The 25,541-nt window shown below is 36.4% G+C and overlaps 1 protein-coding gene across 5 annotated transcripts in view; it reads left to right on the top strand.

The window, feature by feature from the left end:
• COMMD10 (COMM domain containing 10) overlaps nucleotides 1–25,541 on the top strand; it is a 105,614-nt gene that overhangs the window by 33,097 nt on the left and 46,976 nt on the right. The window contains exon 6 of one of the 5 annotated variants that reach the window (XM_040540919.1): nucleotides 8,977–9,648. The exons of 3 other annotated variants lie outside the window; for them this stretch is intronic. In XM_040540919.1, coding sequence (XP_040396853.1) covers nucleotides 8,977–9,168 — 192 coding nt within the window. In that variant the 3' untranslated portion in view covers nucleotides 9,169–9,648. Of the gene's footprint in view, nucleotides 1–1,334; nucleotides 2,693–8,976; nucleotides 9,649–25,541 lie in introns of those variants that run through there. One more of the 5 variants, XM_040540915.1, reaches the window with a different exon arrangement.

Below are 25,541 nucleotides of genomic sequence, written 5' to 3'. Positions count from 1 at the left end.
TTTGGAAATAACATTTTTAAAAAATGTAGTATGTAGTTACATGGAGTCTCTGTTTTTTTATGATTTGCATCCTATTCTTATACTTTAATTAAAATCCTTTTGCAGATTGTTTTTCTGGGGAGGGTTTGTTAAAGAATTCTAACATTTTAACAGAATTTAGGACACTGAATTTGGAATATGTTAAGGAGAAAGCCTTTGTCTAGAAAAGTGTCTTGCTTTGTTCCACAAAATTCCTTTCATGTTTAATTGACTTAAACTATTTTAGAAAGAGTAGTTTTACTTTTGATGATTGTTTCTCATGCATTCTTGCCCAAACATTAATTGATTCTGAACATTAAGATTTAAGGTCAGGCCTTGCTGTCATTAAACAAGAAGGAGATGCAATGCTCTTGGGAGCTGTGGAGAACAGACAGTCCAATTACTGAAATAATACATGTCAGTGGAGGAGAGTTCTTGGTTGGGCTTCTGTGTATCCCTGAGTCTGGTACAAGGACTCAACTGTGTGTTCTCTCTTTCTGAAGGTGGTATATAAAATAATGGAGAAGGTGGTGACTGAGTCTCACACCCTGTTCACCACTCTACCCTCCACCAAGGTAGATGAATACTCTGTGGAATACCACTTCCAGAGAGTACAAGCTAGAATACAGTTGTGTACTGGCAGAAAAATGGATGAGATGGCCAAAAGTTTTTTTTCCCGGAACTTTTTCTGATTGTAATAAAAACCCTATTTAAACTTGTAAACTTGTAAACTATTTAAACTTGTAAATTAAAAAATATATATATAGACATTGTGAAGTACTGCAGTTGTGTGAATGACAGTAAAATCTGGTTTGCATACAGTTCTGTTACTCTGTCTGCTGTCTCTGTGAAGCCTGAAAATCAGTTTAGAAAGGAACAGGAAAAAACAAAGAAAGAGAGCACAAAAAAGGCTGGAAACCAGCCTTTGGAATGGGCTTCATCAACAGGGACCAATAGCACAGCAAGGCATTGAACTTTCTTGTTAAAATCTTTATCAGAATGTTAGAGATGGTTTTATCCTGAAGTTATTGTTATAGACTCTAAACCTTACTGTTGTTTAACTTGGGTATCTATTTACATGAAAAAAAATCCAAAACATTTATGTCAACAGTTGTTGAGGGTCCTTCAAAGCACACACAGAAGTAGTAGAACTAACTACAGAGATCATAAAAACATTAAAAACAAAAAAAGTGCCCAACCTACCAAACAAACAAAAACCCAACAACAAACCCTTCCTCCTGTTACCTGTTGAGAAATGTATTGATTCTTCCTTTTAATACATCAAAACCCCAGGCATGTATTTTCATCTGCTCTAGGTGTCCCTGCTTGATCTGAGGGGTTGGACCAGATGACCTCCAGAAGTCCCTGCTAAGTCCCTGCCAACCTCAACCATTCTTTGATTATGTAGTGAGCAGAAGAAAGGCTGTGGAATAAAGTTCACCACTCCTTCAGCTGTGCCAATATAATGTTTGTGAAGCTATAGCACTTACCGTATAACTGAAATGAATTAGGAAATGAAACAAAATCAAAGTTCTTGAAGGTTTACTGGAAATCTTGATTTCTCCCAACAAAAGATTGCACTGACAAAAGGAACTGAACTATGGTATGCAGGTAGTTGTGAGTTGTTAGCTTGAGGTGAGACGTACCAGAGAAAATACAAGTGTGATCTGTCTCTTTCTTAACTGTTACACTTCTATTTCATAGTCACTGGAATCATACTTTCCAAAATGGATGTCCTTTCCAAGATCTTAGAAGACAATTTATGACTAGTATTGTCATTTACAGATGCATATGAATGTGAGACTCTTGTATGTATGCTTGCATCTTTTGAGAAGGACCAGTGCTTATTGTACAAAGATTAGGAAGATTGTTAGTAATACCATAAAACATGTTGTTCTTAGAAGGAGAAGAGAGAAATGACTTGCATGGAATTTATTAAGATTGATGAATTTGAATTTCTTGTTAATGAAACCAGTGAGATTAAGAGAACTAAGTGTTTCAGGAATTCCTACAGATTTAAAAACCGTGAAATTGCTAATTATTTTTGTACATGTTTGTCTGAAGTGTATTTGATTAGATCCCTTTTCTGTTATTAGTTGTGTCATTCATATACTCAACCTTAAAATAATATAATCTACACTCCAAGTAATTCACAGTCTCGAAGAGCTTTATGTATGAAGTTTGCATATAAAATTTTACAGATGTTAAGTTTATCTCATGGAACTCCAGCTGTTTTAAAAATCTCTTTTTGTGTGTGTACAAATATAAACTGAAGAATGCAGTACAAAGAATTTGATTTTGTAAGTAATGTACGGATAGCTAAAAGGTATCAGGTATGAAACACCAATAAGAAAGTTACCTGATCAAAATCAGCATGTATTATGAGACAGTAAGTAGGAGAAAGAGAAGAATAGAAATTACGGAAATATCAATATGGAACACATTTAAAGCAGATATTATGCACATTAGTAACAGATAAGATAAAATTGCCAAAATAGTTTCTTTTACAGATTCAAGAGTGGCATGGAATGTGTGGAATTGACTGAGGCAGGAAATGAAAGACTAAGGAGCAAAACCCAATTTGAGCTGCAGGAATTAGCCTATCACTTTGTTTTCCCAACTAATAATTTATGTGTAGCTAGCTAAGGAAATCATAGCAATAAAGGATGTTGCTTGAAACATAGAAAAAAAGAAAAAAGAGAAAGTTATGAAGAAAAGATAAAAAGGAATATGATGATTAAGGCAACCACAACTGAAACTCAAGAGATACTTGCCTAAGATGACGGTGATTATTATCAAAAGGATTTCAATATATTCAATTAATATTTTAAATAAAGTTTTCAAGTTGCAGGGGAGAAAGCCAAGAACATCACTGATGGCTATGTTAAATTTGGAATGGACAGTTTATGTGGTTCTATAGTTGGAAAGTTTGAAAAAGATTTAAGTTTTCACACAGAGCTCTCCTTGAATAAGATATCAGAAGCGGACATTTCCAGGGAAGCTACTAAAGCAAAACAGTTGGACTTTCACAGTTACCCCTGCCTTGAGCCAGAAGGGTTGGTGATGGTTGGGCTGGATGACCTCCTGAAGCCTGTTTCAAGGTAGAGAGATTTCAGTGAATAAGGTGTAACTAGACTCTTCCTGAAAACGAAGTTGAATAAAGTCATGAGTAATTCAGTATTTAATCTGTTCTGTTTTGTTTAAACAAGAAAAGTGAACAAGAATGTGCGGGGTCCAGAAAGAGTCAAGGGTGGGACCACCCTTTTAGACGAAGAAAGCAACAGAAACATTAGATCCGCCAATCAAAAGATCTCATTCCTAAACAGAATTGCATTTAGCTTTTGTGAAAGGCTCCTAATTTGTTTCATTTTTTTCTGAAAAACAGATGATTCTAGATGGTTTGTCACATTTTCCATTCTGGGTATTGTGTTAAACTGTCCAACTGAATTTTCATTAGCAATGCTACTTAACTGGGGATGTACAAAAGTGCTATAGTATTGCACATCAGTCTTTCAATGAAATTGATTCCCATTAAAATTACTCAGTCTCTACTAGAAAATGGAAAATAATGAGTTGTTCATAACCTGGCAGACTTGGACCCTGTGTCAAGCATTACAGGTATTGCTGTAGTTAGTGTAACTTGCCATTATCTTCATTATGTGAAACATGCACAGTAAGGAGCTGTTTGATGAGAATGGAACTACTGAAACAGGATAAAACCAGTGAACAGAATAAAGGACGAAAGGCAATGGGAGCTCTGTGCCTGGAGTGCAAATTTGGTTTTGTTCCATGTTTAAAACTATATCAAAATAGCACATGGGCATATATTTGTGCTTGCTTTGGGCAGAGTTTGCAGAACAGGAAACAAACAGTTTGGGACTTGGATTATGAACTCTTGTCACTTTTTATGATTATTGACTTTTTTTTTTTGAGAGTAATACAAGTCATTTAAGCTTGTTTGAGGCCAGGAAGCAGAGGAGCTTTTCAAATAAACTCTTTTCTATTTTTTTTTCTCTCACTCTGTAATCTGTCTCCACATTCTACAGTGTAAAATTTGATCAGTGGGACATGAAGGTTGTATCTTAAAATCAATTAATAGTGTATCTCTGTGAAAAGCTTCAACGTTTCACATGATGACTTTAATTTGCTGCAAATGACTTTCTAAAATCTGCAGTGTTCTACATGCAGAAATTAAGTAATCATGACAGGTAGCTTTCATGAACAATTTCCCTAAGAAGGTCTGAAACTCATATTGTTTTAACTTGTTGCTTTGTGCTTGAGTAAGGTACATAATTATAAATTCCTTGCAGCCATAATCCATTTTTACTGTAAGTAAAAATAGCAGTTTCTTGCCACAACTGCAATATATTCCTTCAAACTGTTGACAAATTCAGTTTTTTTTTTTTTATTTTGATCTTGAACATATAGTCTTCCTCCTATTAGTATTCTAATCTGTTAGCTGATCTGACTTGTAATTCTGCAGTGCTCTCTTTAGATAGTAATTTCAATACTGTGGTAATGCTCTGCACAAAAAGCTGTGGAAGTGCTGTGGAATATTTGGAATCTGTGTAGCGTTGTCCTTCCAGTTCACAACTAGAAAACAAAAATATATTTTATTTTAATGTACTGCATGTTGAAATTGTGTGTTCCCTCTAACTCAGTGTGACAAACTGTGTGCTTAGGTGCACATATGCCTTGGCTACTGGTGGCACAGGAGCATCCGTGGTCCGTCGCCAGCCCACACCGACTTTGCAAGCAGGTCTGCAGGCAGCTGGCCTGGGTGTTGCTGTCGGTGTGCTAGGCCAGGAGCGGGACACACGGTCCACAGCACTTTGAGATGTGCCATCTTGAGGTGCGTGGGTGTTCACAGTGCCTGTCCAAGGGAGCTGGATGTGAGGGGTGCTGCTGGTGGGGTTTGTCCTCCAGACATAGTCAAAGCACTCGGCTCCTTTCCATCCACTGCCAACACTAAAACGAAAATGGTGAATGAGAGGGAAGAAGCTGGACGGCTTGCTAGGGAAGGCGTAATAGTGGGTGGATGCATTTCTGTGGCGCTGCGGTCTTGTGTACATATGGTTGGGTTTTATACCTGCTAGAATATGAAGGGTTTTTAAACCAAAACATACAAGCCAATTATTAGACCTAATTCTTGTTTACCCTTCATAAAGTGAGAGATGCAAAAAGAAGATTGTAAAATGTTATTCTGATAAATTTAATAAGTGGAAAAGGCTTACAGAAAGCATCTTTTCTAAATATAATTTTGTGATAATTATTGTCAGGCTAAGCCTGGAAGCAGGGGCACTTTTTCTTTTTCAGTAGCAGCATTCTACCAGTGTAAGTTACTGCTCAATTTCACATGAAACTGCATCCTAACCTGCAGTGCTCGCTGGTGATAAAATATGTTGTGGTTATTGTAGAACACAGCAGGAATAATAACACAGTTGATTTCCTCACTTGCTTCATGTAAGAAATATGCTTTATTTAAAGGAAAAAAATCACGCACTGGAATGTCCTGCCATTTGCTTCTTATGGGTCTTGTCTGTTTTATTGATTTGCTTCTTAAATTAGACTTCAGAAAGTTTTTGGAAATGCAAAATTATCCCTTTTTTTTATTGTAATGTAACACAGTCTTTGCAGAGAAGTAGGGTTCTGGACATCTTTTTTCCCCTCTATCAGCGCTCTCAAAGGCAAGACAGATCTTTTCAGTGCAATAACCTAGCCAGTAACAGGCAACTGTGAGTTAGCAATGCAGTTGCATTTTTAAAAGAATGCATTTTTGAATAAAGGCTGGAATTCTCACATGCTGTGTTTAATATGGAATTTCTATTACTAAATTACTAAAAGCTTTACAACAAAGAGAAATATTTTATTATTTTTAACCTGAAACAGACTAATGCATATGGAGGTAAAGCGTAAGCAAAAGGTCACACAGGAAATTGACATTAAATTCAGGAACAGAATCCAAGCACTGTCTACTGGGATGCAGGATTATCTTAATTCTTCTCAGCAGCGGGGAGCAAGGATATTCATAACGTGTGTTGCAACAGTTGACGCAATCCGAACTATTCTTATGCTATCAGATACTCTGAAATAAAAAAGTAAGTATGTCTGAGACACTGCCAAAAACTCAAAGCGAGAAATCCACACATCCTTTTACTGTCTTTAATTTTGTGCTGTAACCATTATGCAGGTCTGGACTGCATTATTGCAGTTTACTCCTTTGTTTTTTATTTGGCAATACAGAGATGGTACACACAGCAGACTGGTGGGTGAGTGGATGAGTGGGTTTTGACAATTATGGTGTTTATGGCACAGTTAAAAACAGTGTAAGTGAAACTTCAGATTTGCATCCCAGTATGGCCGTATTATGTAAAATCAGGTTTTATGGAAAGAGTACCTTAGAAACGAGGGAAGAGGTGGGCAGAGGATGAAGCTGGGCTAGTCTTGATATTGCTAGTTTGTGTTACTTTCCTTTCTCTTAACAGCTGGTGTCACGCTGCACATTTGTGCCTGCAGCAGTTTGACAAATGTACCGGCGTTGTTTGAGCTTCGTGTGGCACAGGAGTTCTGGTCTGACATCAGTGAACAACTGGGCATCGATTTTAGAGTGGACTTAACCTAATACATAATCCTGCTTTTCGTGTCTTTGCATTCCAGGCAGACTTCTTTATTATTTGAATCATTTATTACCTAACACTCTTTTCAGAATAACAAAGATATAGAAGATACTTCACATGGAGGAAGATTCTCTATGTAGTGGGAATCTTCATGCATTATTGTTCATTGTACATCTGTAGTTTGGCTGTTTAATGTCATCATAGGATATACAACTTGCTTGTTGAAAGCAAAGGGCTTGTTTATATTTTTAGGCTTTATTTGTATTTTCTTAATTATTGTTTTTTTCTTATGATCAGGGGATTACTTCATTCCTTGTGTTCCGTCAGCCCAGTAGTGGTCTGGGTTATTAAATCACGTCTGTGATACTCCTGACCTTGGAAAAGTCATAAAAATTTCAAATGCCCTCTGCTCTTCTCCCATGTCACTTTAAAGGGCTGACCTAATGGGGCAAACGACAGGGAGCAGAAAGAAATATGCTTCATGGATAATTAAAATATATATATTTTTTTTCCTTCTTGGTGTTACATTTAGTTTAGAATAATTCATTTGCATTTTGAGAAGCCAGGTTTTGTAATTCAAATAACCTAGGTAACCCAAATTCTGCATTTGGAATGTTGGTTTTAATAATTGACATTTATATTCATTCCCAGAACACGTTTTGGCCCTTTTACAGAAGTGACACAGAGAAATAAGGCTTCCTCAGTGCCACAGTTATTAAGAACACAGTACAAAATCAAAATGTTTTTGTGGAGGTGATGCAATAGCTGTCTGTTGAGGAATACTGTTTTATGCTGTCCTGGAAGATAGTTTTTAATTGGTGCTTAGAGGGAGTAAGCCCTTGTTTCATGAAGTTTGAGTATTTGAAAAGAGGATACGTGGTTAAGGGAAGCTATGAACGCTGTGGCAGACTGTTAGGTTAAATTAACAGTTTTCTGAGAGGAAGAATATTTTTTAATACCCTTTCATTATCAAGGAACCATAAAACAGAGGGAAGTCAGAGCAAAATTTGTGTGCGCAATGGAGATACCCAAATATAACTACTTCCCTGGAAAATCATATGAGTACTCCATTGAGTGGGATAATTGCATGCAGCACTGGCTCAAAAGAAAACAGTTGTCTCTTGTTTACCCCTTTACTCTGGCCTCTTCTTTTCAGCTGCAATTACCTAATGTGTTAAAATCAACTGAAGTGCATTACTGGAGGACACATGCGGAGACTTTTTTTCCTTAATCAAATACTACAGTTTAACAGCAAAGACTGCATAAAATATTTTAGCATGGTACTGCTTCAATTTAACGTTCTAGTTCTTGCTGGTATACATGCACCCGCCTTTGCACACCTTTTGTTTTTTTCTAGTAGTGGTAATGTAAAAGGTTAAGGAACATTTTCACCTAGAACTGTGTGTTTCTGATGAACTCCCATTTTCCCATAGCAATTTTAGTAACCACACGCTGTTTTACTGGAAGAGTGGCTTGAGGATATTGCCTGATCTCTCTACCTCCCATGGTAAACCTTCTGTTTGTTTTGTGAATTTAGTAGTCAGAGGTGCGTGATAAAACTTGCCATCTCTTACTTAATGACACTTCACAGCCAGTAAGACTGCCAAACTGCTGTACAACTTTGCTTTTTACTACATTAAACAACACGGAGGAACAGATCACAACAATTATTTTCTGTCCTAATCCCTCATATTGACTGAAGCATTTAAGTCTATAAATAGATATGTACAATAAAATAAAAGGCTTAAATGGAGGAAAGAACATCTTCACAGCTCCAAATGGGTCTAAAGAGAGGAAAAAGTGCAGAAAGACCCTAGTCAAGAAAATGGAGGTTTTCAGCTGAGTGAAACATGAGTTACATGGGGGCAGGAAAGGTTAAGCTGTATTTATCATAGTAGGTTTTACTGGAAATAATCTTTTTTCCTGGCAAAATCACACCAGGGGAACAAGCTGAAACTAAATGTTTCTGTTTTCTCTAGTGATAATAGTTAAAAAGTAGAGACACTTAAAATAATCTGTGTGCTGTTTTGCAGAGAACAGTTGTTTGTCAAAGGTTTATAGCCTTTAATAACTGGCTGACCCACCTGCATCTTTGATGCTTTAAGGGTAAGGGGGCAGTAGTCTTCCTCAGATACCAAAATCACTTGCAGTATCAATGGTTTTCTCTTTGTTATGGAGTTTATGATTTCCCCCATGTCTTTTGGTTTTCAGGAGATGTATTTCAGAGCGTAGAAACACTGTTTGAAATACCTTCCTACCCCTACACCTCCTTCACGAAATTAGTCAGGCGTTGAGGACTAAGGTGTAACACTTGCTTTTGTGTCCCTTTGCTTCTGTTTAGGTTTGGAAACTTTTCCAAAAAAACATCATCATATCAGAGAATCCCAGAACATGGTGCTCTAATTTCAGATTCCTGCGTGGAGCTTGTATACCTTGCCATGAAAGCAGCGCACAGCTCAGTGGAACTTGGAGTTACAAAAGCAGATGTGCTTTTGGGGGAGAGAAATGCAACAGATGTGTGAAGTGCTTATAGTGCAGCAGGTTTCAGTATGTTTTAATGTGAATTTTTCAATTTGCTTTTTTCTCCTAGGGTTTCAGATGAGAATCTTAGGTTTCATTTCTTTTAACAAGAAGTGAGCTCTTTTTGAACTGAGACCGAAGTGCCTCTTCTTGTTGTCCAAAAGGACAGCCTTCACCATGGTTACCAGATAGAAATATGAGAACTTGCACACTTGTTTGCAGTGCTTCTTTTGAGTGCTGATACCCACATTGCTGTTACTGGATTACTCATAAGGATTAATTCTTTGTTGGAAAACAGAGAATCTTTTCTTGAATGAAGAAAATGGTGGGTAAAAAGAAATACATAAAATTAAAATAATTCTGACTTACAAAAATTGAAGCTTTCAGATCTGAGATTCTGACTGCAGGTTACCACTGATTCACTTCAAGAAAGAGAAGAAATTATTAGAATATGTTTATAAAGTATGTTAATAAATGTTTGAAGATTTGAGCATTGTGATGCCTGGGAGTTCATTAAAATACGAAAACCTAGCTGGACAGCTACTCAAATGTTGTGCAGGTTCAGGTTTTATATAACTATCTGTTATTTTCATTTCCAATTTTAAATGATCATAAGTATTTTAAAGTGTAAATCTATACAAGAAAATCTGTTCCACTGGCATAGGGTAGTCATTTTGAAAGAAATATCTGCATTGTAATCTGTCAAGATGGTATTGAAAAAATAGTCCCCAATGCTCTTAAACCTTCACTGAAAAATAAACAACAAATCACTCAGTATTAGTGTTTTTTAAAAAGGGAAGATAAAAAGTGTCTTAAAAATGCAAATATTTGTGTCAAAGTATGGATAAATGTTGCATGGAGCTTTCATAATCTAACAAAAATCCATGCTCTATTTTCTTCTGCCCGTTAGAGTTTCTTCTACTTGTATTTTATGTTTAATTAGGATTAATCTTGTGAAGTGTAAGACTGTATCTTGGGGTTTAGGTGCTGTGCGTGGAAAGTACTGAACAATACATAAGGAAAACTGCACGTACCATTCACTCATTTCAGTGCAGCTATTTGCAGTTAGGGACCAGTTTTATTCTGGAGAGCACTTGTCATGCTTTCAGCTTTGTGTAGCAGAGAACTCTTTTCTGTTTCATTAATGCCTGTTACAGCTGTTTTCTCCTTGTTTGAGCCATTGCTGTCACTACCCTACAGGCCATAAAGCATTAGAAAGCAAACTTTATCATCCCACACCATTAAAAATAGGGAAGAGAGAATATTGTATTTAAAATGTTCCTGTTTAAAATATGTTCGGCACAATTAAAAGTTGGTTGCTAATCAGAGTGTAAGGCTTCAGTGCACAGAAAATAAAATTGACTCCAGAAAAAAGCAACACACGCAGCAAAGCCACTTTCAGGCAGTCTTATCAACACACCTAAGCTGCTTATCTTGGTGTCCACCTTTTGTGTACAGTTGTCTCTTACTTACTTCTTCCAATTACTGTAATGATTTTCTAAATGCCTGTAAGCATTGGTTGCTGTATGTTAAAAAATTATTCTGCTACAGTGTACCCAGCTGAAATACAGTTATAGGTTCATAAGCTTTTTTCTATTGTAGCATGTTCTACAGTGTTTCAACTTAATTAGTTTCAGAACTCTGTTTAAAAGAACACAGCTATATTCTGTGTCCATTGAAGCCTTTTCATTGCTTTGAAGTTTTCAGTATCTAAAGAATGGAAAGGAAAATGCTTCGTAAAGTTCTGCAACAAAAATAGAATAATAAACATACTTTATAAACTCTATAGTGAAAGAAGAAAGGGTGTTTTTGCAAGTTATTTCAGTTTCATGAGTATTTTTTAGGGTTAAATTTTTGAATTCTACATTACTCTTGTTAACAGTGAATAATAAAATAATCTTGTCAAATACAGTGGACAATTCAGTTTTCCAATACAACGATTGTGATTTGAGTTTTTAATGTTCTTTTTGTGGATCTTACTCTAGGTTAATTTACTATCAGTTATGCATTTGTTGGAATATGATTGCATGCTGTATTTTTATAGGAAACACAGCAGCAGCTCAAACACTTTTGATTTTAGGTTGTTTTTTTGTTTCTTATATATATAAGCAATATCTTGATGTTCCTAGAAAAATCTCATAGCTTCCAACTCAAATTTTATATTATGTGTAAGGAGGAAAGATCATTGAAGCTTATGCTTTGAAAAGAGGTATCCTGAAGAGTGAGACTTTTCTTAATAACATCCATAAAGCAGGGGGTATTGAGTATATTTGTTTTTTATTTTTCTTTTTATTGTGCAATTTACCTTCGCACCAAGCTACTTGTTACCAAATAGCTGTCATCTCCATCAAGGGTTGTAGTGTAGGATTACTAAAGTCTGGATGCTGTTTGCAACTCATCATTCATCTCTGTTCTTTATCTCTAAAGCATCCCACAAGTCTTCAGGCCAGACGGTTAGACCTTGATAGAAGTTTTAGGGTGCATCATGCAGTCCAGTCAACTCCCTCATCAGAGTGAGGTCACTTTTCTGGAGCTTCCTGTGGCTTGGGTGGTGTGCTGGAGGGTTCTTCTGGGTGGTTGTTGTCTGTGCTTTTAAACAGTGCTCTTTGCTGCAGCTTTTCTGCTCCTGGGATGAGTTTTCTTCCCTCTTCATTCTATCTTGAGAAGAAGGAGTAGTAAGAAGGAAGTGTAGCAGTAATATATGTTTTACTTATGGCTAAGTACTGGAACCGTGACATTCGTAGTACTTGAGACTTGTGCTTTATTACAGATTGCCATGTTGGTCTTGGAGAAAAAGGACATACTGATTTTTTTCTGGGTATGTGATATGTGAAAGTTGTTAAAAGACTCCTTCAGGTGGAGTAGTGGGAGAACATGGTGCTTTACTGTACATTCCTACAGCTTGTCACAAACTAACATTTCATTTATGTCGTAGCTTTATCTGGAGATAAGTAATTTATTTTCCTGAAGTTGAGTAGTGAAATAGTGTATGTGAGGGACTATGGGAAGGCAGGAACCTTGCAAATTACAATGGAGTTGCATGCTGTAGGCAGCTCGTCACAGTTTCTTCATGGTCTGCTTCAAATCAGAATTTTGGGCAGAACAAATTACTTCTACAAAAGAGAACCCCTGACTAACAAGTTGCCGAAAGGGTGCCAGTTTAATGGTCATCTTGGGATGTCAACATCTATCTTTAGGGAGCCAGTCCGAGACTACCTGTTACATATCCACTAATAGTTGTTGACTATTAATGACTTTGGGCAATGTTAACATGTTACAGAAGTCTTGAATCACTGAGAAAATGAGGCAAATGGAATAAAACACGAGAGAGTGGAGCTCACTCCTGGAACTCTGCAGATCCATACTCTAATTTAACTCACAGTAAATTCCTACTTTGATTTCCACAAGATAGAACATACACATAGCAGGAGTTTTAACCTTGTGGTTGTTTTTTTATAAGGTCTAATATTAAACAATGTATTTTCTTCTAGTACTGTCTTTATGATTTCTGTCACTTGCTAAAAATGCCTTGTATTTTCTTGGAATTTCAGGAGTTACACAAAGAATTACTACATATTCAATGTCACATTTGATTTAGAAGTTTGCTGTATTGTTTTTCTCAGTCTTCTTTTTTTGAAAGACTTTGGTATTAAAATAGAAACTCCTATCTTGATCTTTCAAAACTAACGAGCAAACCCTACTGGGAAGATAATACATGGTCTTTACACCAACAAGAATTTTATTCCCAGGTCAGCAGCAGGAAAAATTACAGTGAAAAATGAAATCAGTAGTATTACTCTTTTTTTTTTTTTTAAAAGATGATTTTGAAGTGGCAATTTTTAGGAAAACAGGATCATTAAAATTATCATTATTTCTTCATTTGTTGCCACAAAATCCTTAATAATGCTAATTAGTGAGCCAACTACATGAAATAATCATGTAATTTTTGTAAATGAGTGATTTTTAGAGAACCAGTAAAAATATTGGTGCCTGCTGAGATTATTTTGTACTTTAAAAGATGACTAAAATATATTTAAGCAAACAATACCATTTAGCCTCATATGACAAATCAGAAACTGAAAGAGAGAGGTCAATGCTGAAGACACTTAATATGCCTGTTATACGTGAAGGGCTGTGTGCCCGTAGAATTGAAAAGGAATCCAGCACGTATGCTGCTCAATCTAATTATAACGTTACAGATGGCCATTACATAAGGAGTGCCTCTAAATCAATATCGTCCATGCAGAGAGACTTCTAAGTATACCCGATCCTGAAAGAGCAGCAGCTCTCTATTTCTCTCCAGGAACACAGCTCTCAAAGCAGCAAGGTGCATATTCCCTTCCAAGTTACCTTATACCATCATCGTCTTTCTTATACTGACTGGTATGAGGGTTGATTTTTTACAGTTGATTTTCTCTCCCTGACTACCATGCTGTTTCCCTTAACATATATATTTTTAATTTTTATTTAGTTTTTATTTTCTTGATTTTTACTGTATGCATGCATCAGGACTGGGCTGCATAATAGACGGAAGCAGCTGCACTTTATTGAAAATGAACGACATGCCCTACTTAAGGTCGTCTTGTTAGAAGTGAGAATACAATGATGCAAAGACCATGATGTGACTGAATTCAGCTGAAAGGAAATAAATCTAGCCAGAAAGAGAATAACATACAGAAGCCATAACTGCCTGAGTGAAATTTGGCTCTAACTGCTTTTGAGAACTGGCACTGAGTTTTCAATAACAGAAATAATGAGGATCAGTGTGTTAGCGCAATATCTCCAAGTGTATGCTTTAGCAAACTGGAAGGAAACGCAACCTCTTAACTGTTAACATGATCAATACGACAGTGGTAGAAATTGGTGAGAATAATGTACAATTTAAGTGAAGTCGAGAGCTGATAACAAGATTAGACGTGAACTGAATCTATCCTATTTTCAAACTGAATGAAAATGCCCCCACTCCATCCATAGACCTTTCATATCTGGCAGGAAAGAGTCTAAGGAAGAGGCTTGCTGTTCTGTCAGTGCAGTTCATGTGTTAAACTAAGGTTGCACAGTAGTGTCCAAACCCCATTACTGTCCACATATAAAACACAAAAACACATGCTAGTTTGACATCTGAATCTGAATGCCGGGTTTGTCTTCTACCGGGCTTTCCACCATTTTAGGCTGTGCATGTGCTTTCCTACAGATGGCTCTGTAAGAATTGTGGAGGATTTGAACACAAGGTATTTCGGACATGGCTGTAGTCTGATTTGCTGGATGCGCATTCATAATCTAGCCAGACTGATATAAATAACTAGTGTGCCAGATACCTCTGAATTATTGCCAAGGAATGCCACTGCTAATGTGTTCTGGATTTCTGGCTGTGAATCTTTCATAACATATGGCTTCTCACAGCATTATGCTCTTCCTTAAGAAACATACAACTTTTGGGTAGGACAAACAGTATTTTGGAGTTCACTGCCCGTGTTTGGAAATAATAGCTGTTCTGCTGGAGTGCTGACTGTAGGTTCATATAAATATTGCATATTTAGTATATAGATTAGACTGGTTGGATTTAGGTATTAAATGGATTGTGGTAGAGCTTATCAAGCTACTATGTGATCTTTATTCACGTGCATGATTGTAACTGGTTCTGATTAATGGTGAGAAAGGTACTAAGTAAATTGAAGGAAACTTGCTCTTTTCAGGTGTTAACTTTTAAGCAACCCTTTATTTATTTTCAAATGGGGGCCTTATTTTAAAAATTCATTGACTTTTAGTGTTTAAATACTAAAATTCATCATTGGTAAAATATAGTTTCTGTGTTGGCAGTTAGTGACATGACAAAGTTAACGTGTTTCTGTAATGACTGAACACTTAAGTTGATCAGGTTACTGGGAGCTTGCTTACATTGAACATTGTGGTTAGAGTGGTTGACTAGTTGATTTAGTTTGCTCTATAGTGCAACACAGAACAGATGTTAGCTTATTACCAGCTTTCTGTGGAGACTGCAATGTAAGGATGGAGAAAAGAAACAAGAAGGGGCAGACTGGTTAATTCCGTAAAACAGCATGATCTATAAAGTTGCTCTTTCACGTTGCTGTATTGGTATGTACTGCAGATGTTAAAATATTCTAGCTTTTTGCTTAAGGCTGACAAAACTGCTTTTACACCTTTAAGTATACTAGTGGTTATGTCAGAAAACATCAGTGTTTTAGTGTTTGGGTAGAGTCCCCGAGCTGAGGAGTACATCAGAGTGAAGAGGTTTTATAGGAAAGTGCCTGCACATAGACTTGTGCCTCTGCTCTATACATAGAAAAGGAGAAAATGTAAAAGGAATGACAGTCATAAAAATGGTCTCTTAGCTTGAATACTGATAAGGTACAAGCCTGTAGAAAATAGGACTGCCAGGGATATTCTGGCCTTCCCTGACAGTGCCCATAGATCCTGTACATTATAATTCTTATTATAGATTAAAGATTAGATTTCTGTAGACTATAATGCTGTGGAATACCCTACAAAAATGCCTCTTGCTGCTCTGGTGTTTCTTATCCCTATTGCTTCTGGTGAAAACAGCTTCAGGATTTTGTTCACCTGATGATGAGTAGTTCAGTTTCTAACTGTGCTTGTTAATATCCACTTTGTGTGCCTGCGTTGTCTGTAGCTTTAGAATTTTTTCCTTCCCCTTTCTTACATCCCTGATTTATTTATAGAGAGCACTCTCATTGCCCCTCAGCCTTCGTTTTACTAGGCTAATTAAGCCAGGCTCTGTTAGTATTCTCTTTGTACTAGCTTCTCTTTGCTTCCCTGGTCGTCCTAATAGTTTTTCCCTGCACCTGCTTCAACTTGAAGTCATGTTTTTTTGAAGATAGTGACCGTAAAAGTTCGCAGAATTCCAGTTTAAATCTTACCAGTTCCTTGTAAAATGGCTTTACTATGTTCCTTTCTCTACTGAAAATGCCTCCCTTGATACAGCCGCAAATTACAGTTGCCTTTTTCACACTGCATCTCTCTGACAGTTTGTATTCATCCTGATTGATTAATACATCCAAGTCATTCTCCTCCTTTGTTATTTCCAGCTGATGATCCTCCAGCTTACAGTAGAAATTCTTGCCGTTCCCAGAGTGCTTGACCTTGACTTTGTGCTATTGCATTTTGTCATTACTATCACTTTGGTCCTCCAAGGCGATTCAGTTCTTGCAATGTGATGTTCTGTTCTTCCTCTGTATTGACAGAGGTTCCAATTTTGCTTTTAACCAGCATCAAGTTTCATTACTGTGATCCAATTTTTTGTTCTATTTTTGTTATAAGGTCAGTTCTCAGAATGGTTTGTAAGGATTTCTTCTCTTAATCTCATTCTAGCCCAATAGTTTCTTTCCACAGTGCAGCCCCACTTCGTCTCAGTAAAGCCCTCAGTGTTTTGCACTAAATTTGATCTTCTCTGTCTTAGTTACTAGTGTCCACGAAGTTTGGTGTTGCAGCACTTGGAGAAGTCCCATTGTTAAGGCGTTAATTTCAGTGATCTAAAACGTTAGTTGCCTCCACAGTATAGGATGCTAGCCTGGACTAGCTAAATGCAGCCTTTCTTGTTTGGTGTAGAGTCTGCCCATTAAAACACCGTGTGACTTGGTGAGAATGCCAAATGAAGAAAATGAAGTTCTTCAGTGTCAAAGGAACCATTAGTGGCTCCTAGCAGTCTCTCTGAATATCTTTTGAACTTTCTGGAATGTAAAAAGTGCTTGCTTATAAGCACAGGCTTACTGTCTAGGCCTGCTTTTAAAAAATGTATTAGGCGAGTAATTGAAGACCCTGGTGATACTTCGTTTTTGGATTCTAAAAATTAATGTATGGACTAAGAACTACATTGAATTCTGTTTGTGCTTGCTGCATGCTGTGAGAAAGAGGTGAAGGATTTTATCAAATTTTTGTGAGATGCTAAGTTTTCTTCTTTATGATGAAAAAGAATTTCAAAGGTATTACCAGAAAAAAAATGAAGTGATACTTTTCTAACAGGCTGGTCTTGGGATCACAGGGTATCTTAATGAAGTAGAGTACTCGAACCTGCTTTTCTTGCACAAAAGCATCCTCTACAAATTTGCTTGAGAAAGTCTGAAGCGATGTCTGGCTTCCTTACCCGACGTGATTGTTAGACATAAATCCTATCTGTGTCAATCTCGCTAGCCTTCATCTTGATAGTACCTGACTACCTCCTTTGTATTTAAAAATAGAAATGACAGACTCTCTCCCCCTCCCTTTTTAGCTTGATTAGTTCATAGCTGCAAGTGTGAGGCACTTGAGGGAAAAGCTAAATTGAAGGGTTGAGGCTCCAGCTCTGAACATAGTTAGGATCCATTGTTCTTCCCCCAGGAGCGAGCGCTGCCGTCCTTTGTTGAAGCCCCATGAAAGTCTTGTGGCCGAGCTCCGTGTGGGCCGTCAGCTCACCGGTGCAGAGGATCAGAGGATCAGAGGGTGGTTGTGGCTGTGGTCACAGCGCTGTGAGCAGCACAGGGGGAAGGAGACCCCAGGGCTGGAGTCGTGGAGGATGCTTAGAGCTGCCCTCAGAGTGCACTGAAGCATCTGTCAGAGCAGGACACAATGGGTGCCCTCACATCCAGGCTTTCTAGGTGGCAGGCTCACTTGTTTGTGGGATGGGTTTTTGTTAATAATTTTGTTAGCATTTGCTTTCCACCGCGACGACTGAAGTAATTGATGGTGGAGGTCAGAGATATGTCACACAGCGTGTTTGTGCTCCGCTTCTGGATAAGGATGTGAGTGAAAGCATGTTGGTTAGAGATAGGTGCGAGTGACTTTCTGCTGTTTCTGTTGTAGCGTTCAGTGACACCACTGAAAATGTGTGATGCACTGCGGCAGTGAAGAATTCATTCTTTTTTTGTTCTGGAGAATATACACGCACCTATGAAATACCCGTTTCTGTGATTATTTAACAGGAACTGGTGGTATCGTTTTTTAATAAGAAAAAAGACTCGGATTTTGGTGGGACTTAATATTATATAAAGGGAAAAATGTAGGAATTCCTAGTGGCATGCAAATGTCTCTTCTTTCTATAGACTGCCTTGATCCTATCCATAGTAAACAAAATGTGTGATTTGTCCTTTTCCATTATTCCTCACTCTTATTTTTTAACACCGAAAATAGCACTTAATATTACAGTCTGGCTTTACTCAACCTTATTATTTCTTCACTTTTTTTTTTAATGATCTTAAGATTTTTTATTGGGGAATAGTGCTGTGATTTAACATAAGAATGCTAGTAATTTGTGATCTAAGAGAAGAAATATGCAAACTGTTGATAAACTTGCTCATAAACCTCACTAATACTCTGAATTCTGTATGTTACCAAAAAAAAGTTAATGCAAGGTTTTGTTTTTTTTTGAATAACTGAAGCTATGTAAAAAGATGTATTTTAATCTTGATACCATCAGTGTGTGCAAATGCAGTATGTTGAGCTTAAGGTCTTTGAGGAATCTTATATATAAGTATAGGAGGGAAGTGTTTAAAAACAAGACAGATCTGATAAAGAAATAATGCATCTCTCTCTGTAAGTGTATACACACATACAAAGTCTGTGTCTGTTCCCCAGGCCCCGTGCAAGTACACTGTTTTCTTGTGGCATCAGAAAGTCTTTAAGTAGCTGTGTATCGCTGCACCTCTATATTGAGAATTCTTCTACTCAGAGCAGAGTGTGATGCTTCAGCGCTGTGTTAGCAATTATGAAATGCAATCCAAAGGGAGAGGAGATAAAAGAAAAGAACTTGTAAATTTTCTCATGGGAGATAGGGCCCAGAGCACAATGGGGAAGGCATTACAGTGATGCCAAACAAACTTCTGGGGCATTCAAGCTCAATTTAACCTCCAATAGTAACCCTGCCTTTGTGAAAACACTCCCAAGTGTAGCAGGGAGTGAGCCTGGCCAACCGTGTCTTCAGACAAGTTTGTTTTAGCCAGTGGAATTGAATGTTAATAGATTAATTTGGAAATCTACTCAACCTGAAATTTCATTTAATAGAAAAAATGCAGAACTGTAATATGACTTAGGCTGGAAGTATTTATTTTGATAAACTCTTATGATGCTGCACCTTAATAACCCTCTCAAAATGGTTTGTCTAAGCCTTTGTATATCTAGGTTTCAGACTGACAAAGGCATTTAAGTAATAGGGTGATCCAGTGTTACAGAAACACTCCTGTGCTATTCAAAACCCAAGGTAAAAAGTAGAGTTCTCGAGCCCATACTATCAGTGAGTCGTCACTACATTTCATAGGCATAGATAGGCTTTATTTTTTAGTGTTTCAGATGCACTGGTAATTAAGGCGCAAGTATGTAAATGTGGGGTTGCTTTTTTTTTTTCCTCTCTTGCAGCTGTGAAATTTGACATCTGTTTCAGTTTCTCTTTTTTTTTTTCCCAGCTGAGAAGGCAGTAGTGACATTAGACCAAGCACCCGAAGATCTCTTAAATTACTTTTAAGAGATTAACTTCCTCTTTGCTGTGATGTGCTTGAAGGTGATTATTTTGTATTGTTATTTAGTTATGCACGAGCGAGGGGAGCTGAATTCGTCCTGTTTGGTAGTCACCACTGTTTGCAGTGAAAAACAGGATGGACCAGTATCCCTTTTTAATATAGTAATGTCTTGAGTCCTAATAAATTGCGTCTAGATCATAAAACGAAACTCGGGAGAATCATGGATAATGAAGAAGACAACTTGGAAATCAAATGCTTTGAAAAAAAAAAAAGAGTAAAGTTAGAGTTTAAAAGTTAAAAATAGTGGGTGCACAGAAGACAGTTTCTCATCAGTAGGGGGGAAATGGATGAGGGACTGCTGCAAGAAGATTTATTTCTACTCAAAACCCATATGCTGAGGAAAAACCCAGCTGAGTGGGTAGCTTGCAAAATTCGGGAGCTTAGTTTGGTCCTTTAAGAAATGTGAAAGGTATTTTAATTCCCGTGAGAGTTTGAGATTACAAAACACAACTAACTTCCTAGAGTTATTGTTGTGGGAAATTTATACTGTTCTAGCTCAGAAGGGGAGGCCAACTGTGTTTTTTTGGGACTGTTAGAAAACCTAAGTGCTATCACTCTTTAGGTAGCTGGGGGAGGTTATCTTTCTGTCTAATCCTAGACAGAGAGAAGAACCTAGTATTTAAAATATTAACCATCATAACTCTATTCATAAAATCCACAGGGAAAAAAAGCTCTACAGCATGTACATACATTTTTATTCTTCATTTGGCAGGTCTCTTAATCTGTACTGGCCTTGGTCTTATTTTCCAATGATTATGCCAGTTGACATTTCATAGATTATTTACATAAATATTTGGTAAAGAGAAATATGTTTCAGTGAAATTGCTGAAATGACCTCTTCAAAGTTAACAAGCCTTATGAATAGATCATGATTGTAGGTTTGTATGTTTTAATTTCATCTAAGTTCAATTCATTGTAAATTCAATATGCAGACAAAAAGTCCCTGCTTATACAAAAAGAGTTAATAAGAGTCAGTCTAGCACCAATGTATTCATTTTTAGATGTGTTATAGGTATATTTTTTGTATGCGTTCTGGGCTGACCATATGGCTCAAGTATTCATTAGTACTTTAGATATTTAAACACTTGGTACTTGTAGACACTGTTAAACATTCCTATATAAACATCCTGCTTTTAAATACTGAAAGAAAAAAAGACTAGCTTCCAAGTTGCTCACTAAATTATTGAAATTAATCTAGTTATGTGTTACTTACTGATTCTGCAATGCACTATAAACTTAGTGTCATGATTACTGTCTGCCATTCAGTTGCTGCAACTGGAAGTGATGTAATTTCATCTTTCTATCACAGAATTAGATGCAACTACTTATTTTAATTGAGTTCATTACTTGACATAGCTGAAAAGAGCTTCTAGTTTGATTGCAGGGCATTAACTACTTTTTAAGGTTTTATTTTAATTCACTAATTTCAAAGTTCATATGTTACTTGAGGACTGAGTTATGCAGAGTCAAATTGCACTGATGTTTTTTCACAAAGCCTTTAGAAGCTTGTGTCTTAGCCATGATTTGCAGAAGTTAGAGGAGCTGCTCTAGTGTTACTGATACTTTGCAATTGTCTCTTAGTGAAAGATTCCTTTAAAAACAACCAACCTCAAAATTTGTTTTGAGCCTTCTGTAAATCATGACTAAGGCATATCTTTATGCATTGCCTATATGTGACATTGGAAGAAGAGAGATAATTTTTTATTGGTATCATTTATATAACATAATATAATTCTGAGTACAAAAATACTGATAAATTGACTTTTGGAGAGCATCAGCAGCTTTTAGGTGTTAATTGCAACTTTAGATATGTAATTTCAGACTCAAAGCACCCTTAGAGAATCCTTAGGTTAATAGGATAATAGACTGGTTATCAACAAGATGTGACTGACCTAAAGGTGAAAGGGATTTATCATTTTAAATGAATGAATGCAAACCAATTGTCCAGTGTTTTCTGGTCTCATCTGTGACATTTGTTTCTGCATTATGTATTCTTAGTGTAACATGCTAGCAAATTTCAATAAGTTGATCAGTGTTATGTAGGCTTTTCTGCTACTGTCAGTTTTTTGGGGGGTTCAGAAAAAAATATTTTGTTTTGCAGTATCAGATTTCTTTCCTCCTTTCCCCTCATAACCAACAAAAATTCAGAAGAAATAAGGGTCTGTATAATTCAGATTCATCAGTATGTGCAAAACTATAGACACCAGACTTTTGTGTCGGGGCAAAATTGCTTGTGAAACTCAAGGTACTTACTTTCCGTGGTCATTTGATCCAAACCACAGCCTTTGTAAATGTCAGCAAAACAAAGGCAGAAGTAAAATGCAACTTGCATGATGCATGATGCACGTGCTTGAGAAACTGCTGTAGGTAATGACTGTGGGTTGTTTTTTTTTGTTTTTATTTTTTTTCCCTCAAATGGATGCTCAACCTTGAGAGACAGTGCACTTGTTTCAAAGTGCTGCTGTTGTAAGAAAGAAGATTCAGCTGTCATTTTGATGAATATCTAATTATGGATTGATGGGGGAGCAGTTTGCAGAATTGATGTGTGTTTAATAAGTGATCCTGAATTAATTATTCACATAGCATTATAGACTTGAAGGCTACAAATTTGAGCACGCAAGTTAAGAGACTGTGTCTGCTTATAAATATCATAATCCCACAACCCATTGACTACAGGACAATGGGCTGGTTTTTTGTTTGTTTGTTTGTTTGTAGTGTTTATCTTATTTGTTGTAGAAGCTGTATAGTGAATGAGGCAAAAGGTAACAAGAAGAGAAGGATCAGCTTCATGACTAAGAAATTGGGATGTTCCCTGTGAATTCGTGGGAAAAGCTGAATCATTTTTGCCAAAAAATAGTTAAGAAAGTTAAAAACAAAACCCGATGCAGATATCTGCATGAAAAGTTTTAGCCCAAGTGTTGTTACTTTTGGCAATGTTGCCAAAACTCTCCTGCAAGTAAGTAAAAATAAAATTATGTGTATATTGAGAAAACTGGTATTGGACAATGTGATGCAGAGAACATGGAGAATGTAAGGTATAGGTAGTTTGAATGTATACTGTATAGTCTTACAGGAAGTTTGTTTATTTATTTCAAAAGGTAAGCATATCCCAAGACATTTTTTAACAATAATATTTCGGAATTTTGTCTTAAGTTGTATGTAGGATCTTAAATCTTAAACAGAAACTGTTACATTCTGTTCTGATTCTCTTGAATGTCTGTGCTTAAACTCGATATATGTCAGTCTGGCCATTTTTGTTAGTTAGTATCTCAGTACTTCTACTATAGGAATTTTATTTGTATAGATGACACTAATGGTTACTCAGAACTTTTGAAAATGAAAGTACCATCTATACCTATATATGTAAATTCTGAATTTTAAGTGCAAATGCGATGTGTCTTTTTGAAAACTCTTTTTTGAGTATGTTCTTTATTGTTTACACCTTTCTCAAAGTTCACCTATAAGAAAAAATCTGCAAACTAACAATGATTATCAGTCCTGGACAATGAATACATTTCTAGAACAACCAAACCTTGAGGTGAAGGATTGGTAAGTGAGAAATGACACGAATATTCATTGTAAACTGTGGCAAGAATCCTGCCCCATAACTTATTCATTTAAACCTTGTATGAACACGGAAAAAAGCTTTCTAAGAGAATTTACTTGATTCTTCTCTAGAGTTTACTGTAATTTGACCAAATATGTAGCTTAGAGTGAGAAACTGTTACCCACTGGGTTGCCAAAGTAACCTGTTGGGGAAAATGCATGGTGTTCTACTGAGGTATAATGTTTTGTAGCTAGTGACTAAATTTATAGCACTTCTAAACAGCTTCAGAAGAAGTTTCAGAAATATCTGAATACCGTTTTTAACACTTCAAACATGGTTTAAAAAGTAAAAAGCACAAGACTCCTGTTTTTAACTTGCAGAAATGTTTTATTTTTCTTTTGTTTTTAGAATGACAGGATATTAAAAAAATCTAATTAGGACATCTTTTTATTTTTATTTTTTTTTCTTTTCATATATTTGTGTGTGTTTTGCTAATCAGAAATAATTGTAGGGACTAAATAGAATCTCAGGTTTTATAAATCGACTCTGTAGAGAGGAGTTTCCATTTTTTAGTTTATATTTTGATTTGTGAGATGTGGGATTTTAATGTGGTAGTTGTGGAGTATGTATTTTAAAATACAAGTCTGTAATGGATTGGAAGTTGATAGTAGTAAAATATTGCCTGATTATTAAAACACTTCTTAATAGATACGTATAAATATAGTTACGTATAAATATAGTTGTCTTTCATTTGTTATTTCGTAACTGTTGCACCACATCTTTCATTTTTATTACTTTTATGGAACAATAAATAACAAAGTTTACAGCTGAAGCAAGATCTTCCTCTGAAACTCTACTCTCTCTCTGCAGACTTTGAGATAATTTAATCTTCATTCATGTCCTCTTCAGTCTTCTGTTATATTTGTTTTCATTGCACCATTTGTTACATTGTTTTAGAGAAAGACTGAAGTTAAATAAAAAAAAGGTTTTGAGGTTTCTCCCTACAGAATTAAAAACCCAGATAAATTACAGATAATATACTGAATAGAAGAAAATTAGTGATGCTGTTCTAATCTATACATTGGCATTTTCAGCTGCCCTACCTTTTTTATTTTGGACTCCAGGACAGTGTTTAGACTTAAATTGTATGACATTGCTTTTCATAATTTTTCAATTATATTTTGCTTACAGAGATATCCAAAATACAGGCTGGCTAACAAAATTCAACATGTGTTGAATCAGACAAAAATAGTCTTTCTTGTATATAAGATGAATTTTGTAGTGATACCTGACTGCAGTGGCCTTATTGTAGTAACCATACAGCTCTTAGATGCCTAGAGGCACTGTACAGCTATTTAAATTAACAAAAAAAATAGATAAATTTGGTGGTAATAGGCTTAAAAGTCACACAAAGACAACAGATAGATAATGGGACATAGAAGCGTGCATTAGAGGAGAGAGAGGAAAATAGAAGGAGACAGCCCTGGATAGCAGAGTATTATAGGAAAATGAAAAATAGAAGCTGAGTAAATGAAAAGGCAGCTCAGCCATAGTACAATTTATATGATGATCTTGTAGAAATCCAAGCTATGTTTTTGGTCTCTAACTGGTGCAGTCTTGATGCTTGCAATATCTTTGTTTTGAGCTGATCTACAAAACAGTTGTGTAGACTTTGTTCATTATGCCTTTGTAAACCGTTCTTTCAAAATTAAGATTGTTTTTTCTCCAGGAGCAGAGGCTCCATTATTTAGGACAATTCGTTGTATGTATGTTTAATGTTTTTCTTTTACTACATGGTCGTGACAGTATGGCTTTTATTTTTCTTCTTGCTACTGGTAGTTCAATTACTCATGTAGTCTGAAATTATGGTATGTATGAAAATAGATATTCATTTGGGGACGAGGAGGAAATTTCTCTTAATTTTTCATAGGCCGTGTTAATAAATTACTTATGATTTATTTATGAGACCCTTGGCTTATTAATCAAACTCTTGTTTGCTACTCCTTGATAGCAGATCCAGACCTTCATTTAGAATGGGTTGGGAATGGCTGAACTTGTTGAACTCAGATGAATCAATTTTCAACAGACTGAAGGGAGAAGCTTTGAGCAGGGAGGTTGGACTATATCATCTCCAGAGGTTCCAACCAACCTTGTCCATTTTATGACTCTCTGAAGACTTGTCGCATTGCCTGCTTAGATGAAGAAGCCTAAGGATGAGCAAAATGGGATCAGTATTGCCAGATTTGTACATTACTGCAGAACTGCTTCTGGTGATTGTTTCTCTAGACAGAGGCATAGGTGGCTGCAGCCATT

The sequence above is a fragment of the Cygnus olor genome, chromosome Z, assembly GCF_009769625.2.
Source record: "Cygnus olor isolate bCygOlo1 chromosome Z, bCygOlo1.pri.v2, whole genome shotgun sequence".
Lineage (NCBI taxonomy): Eukaryota > Metazoa > Chordata > Aves > Anseriformes > Anatidae > Cygnus > Cygnus olor.
Note: the sequence above shows the minus strand (reverse complement) of the source record. Positions and strands in the feature narration are given on the sequence as shown.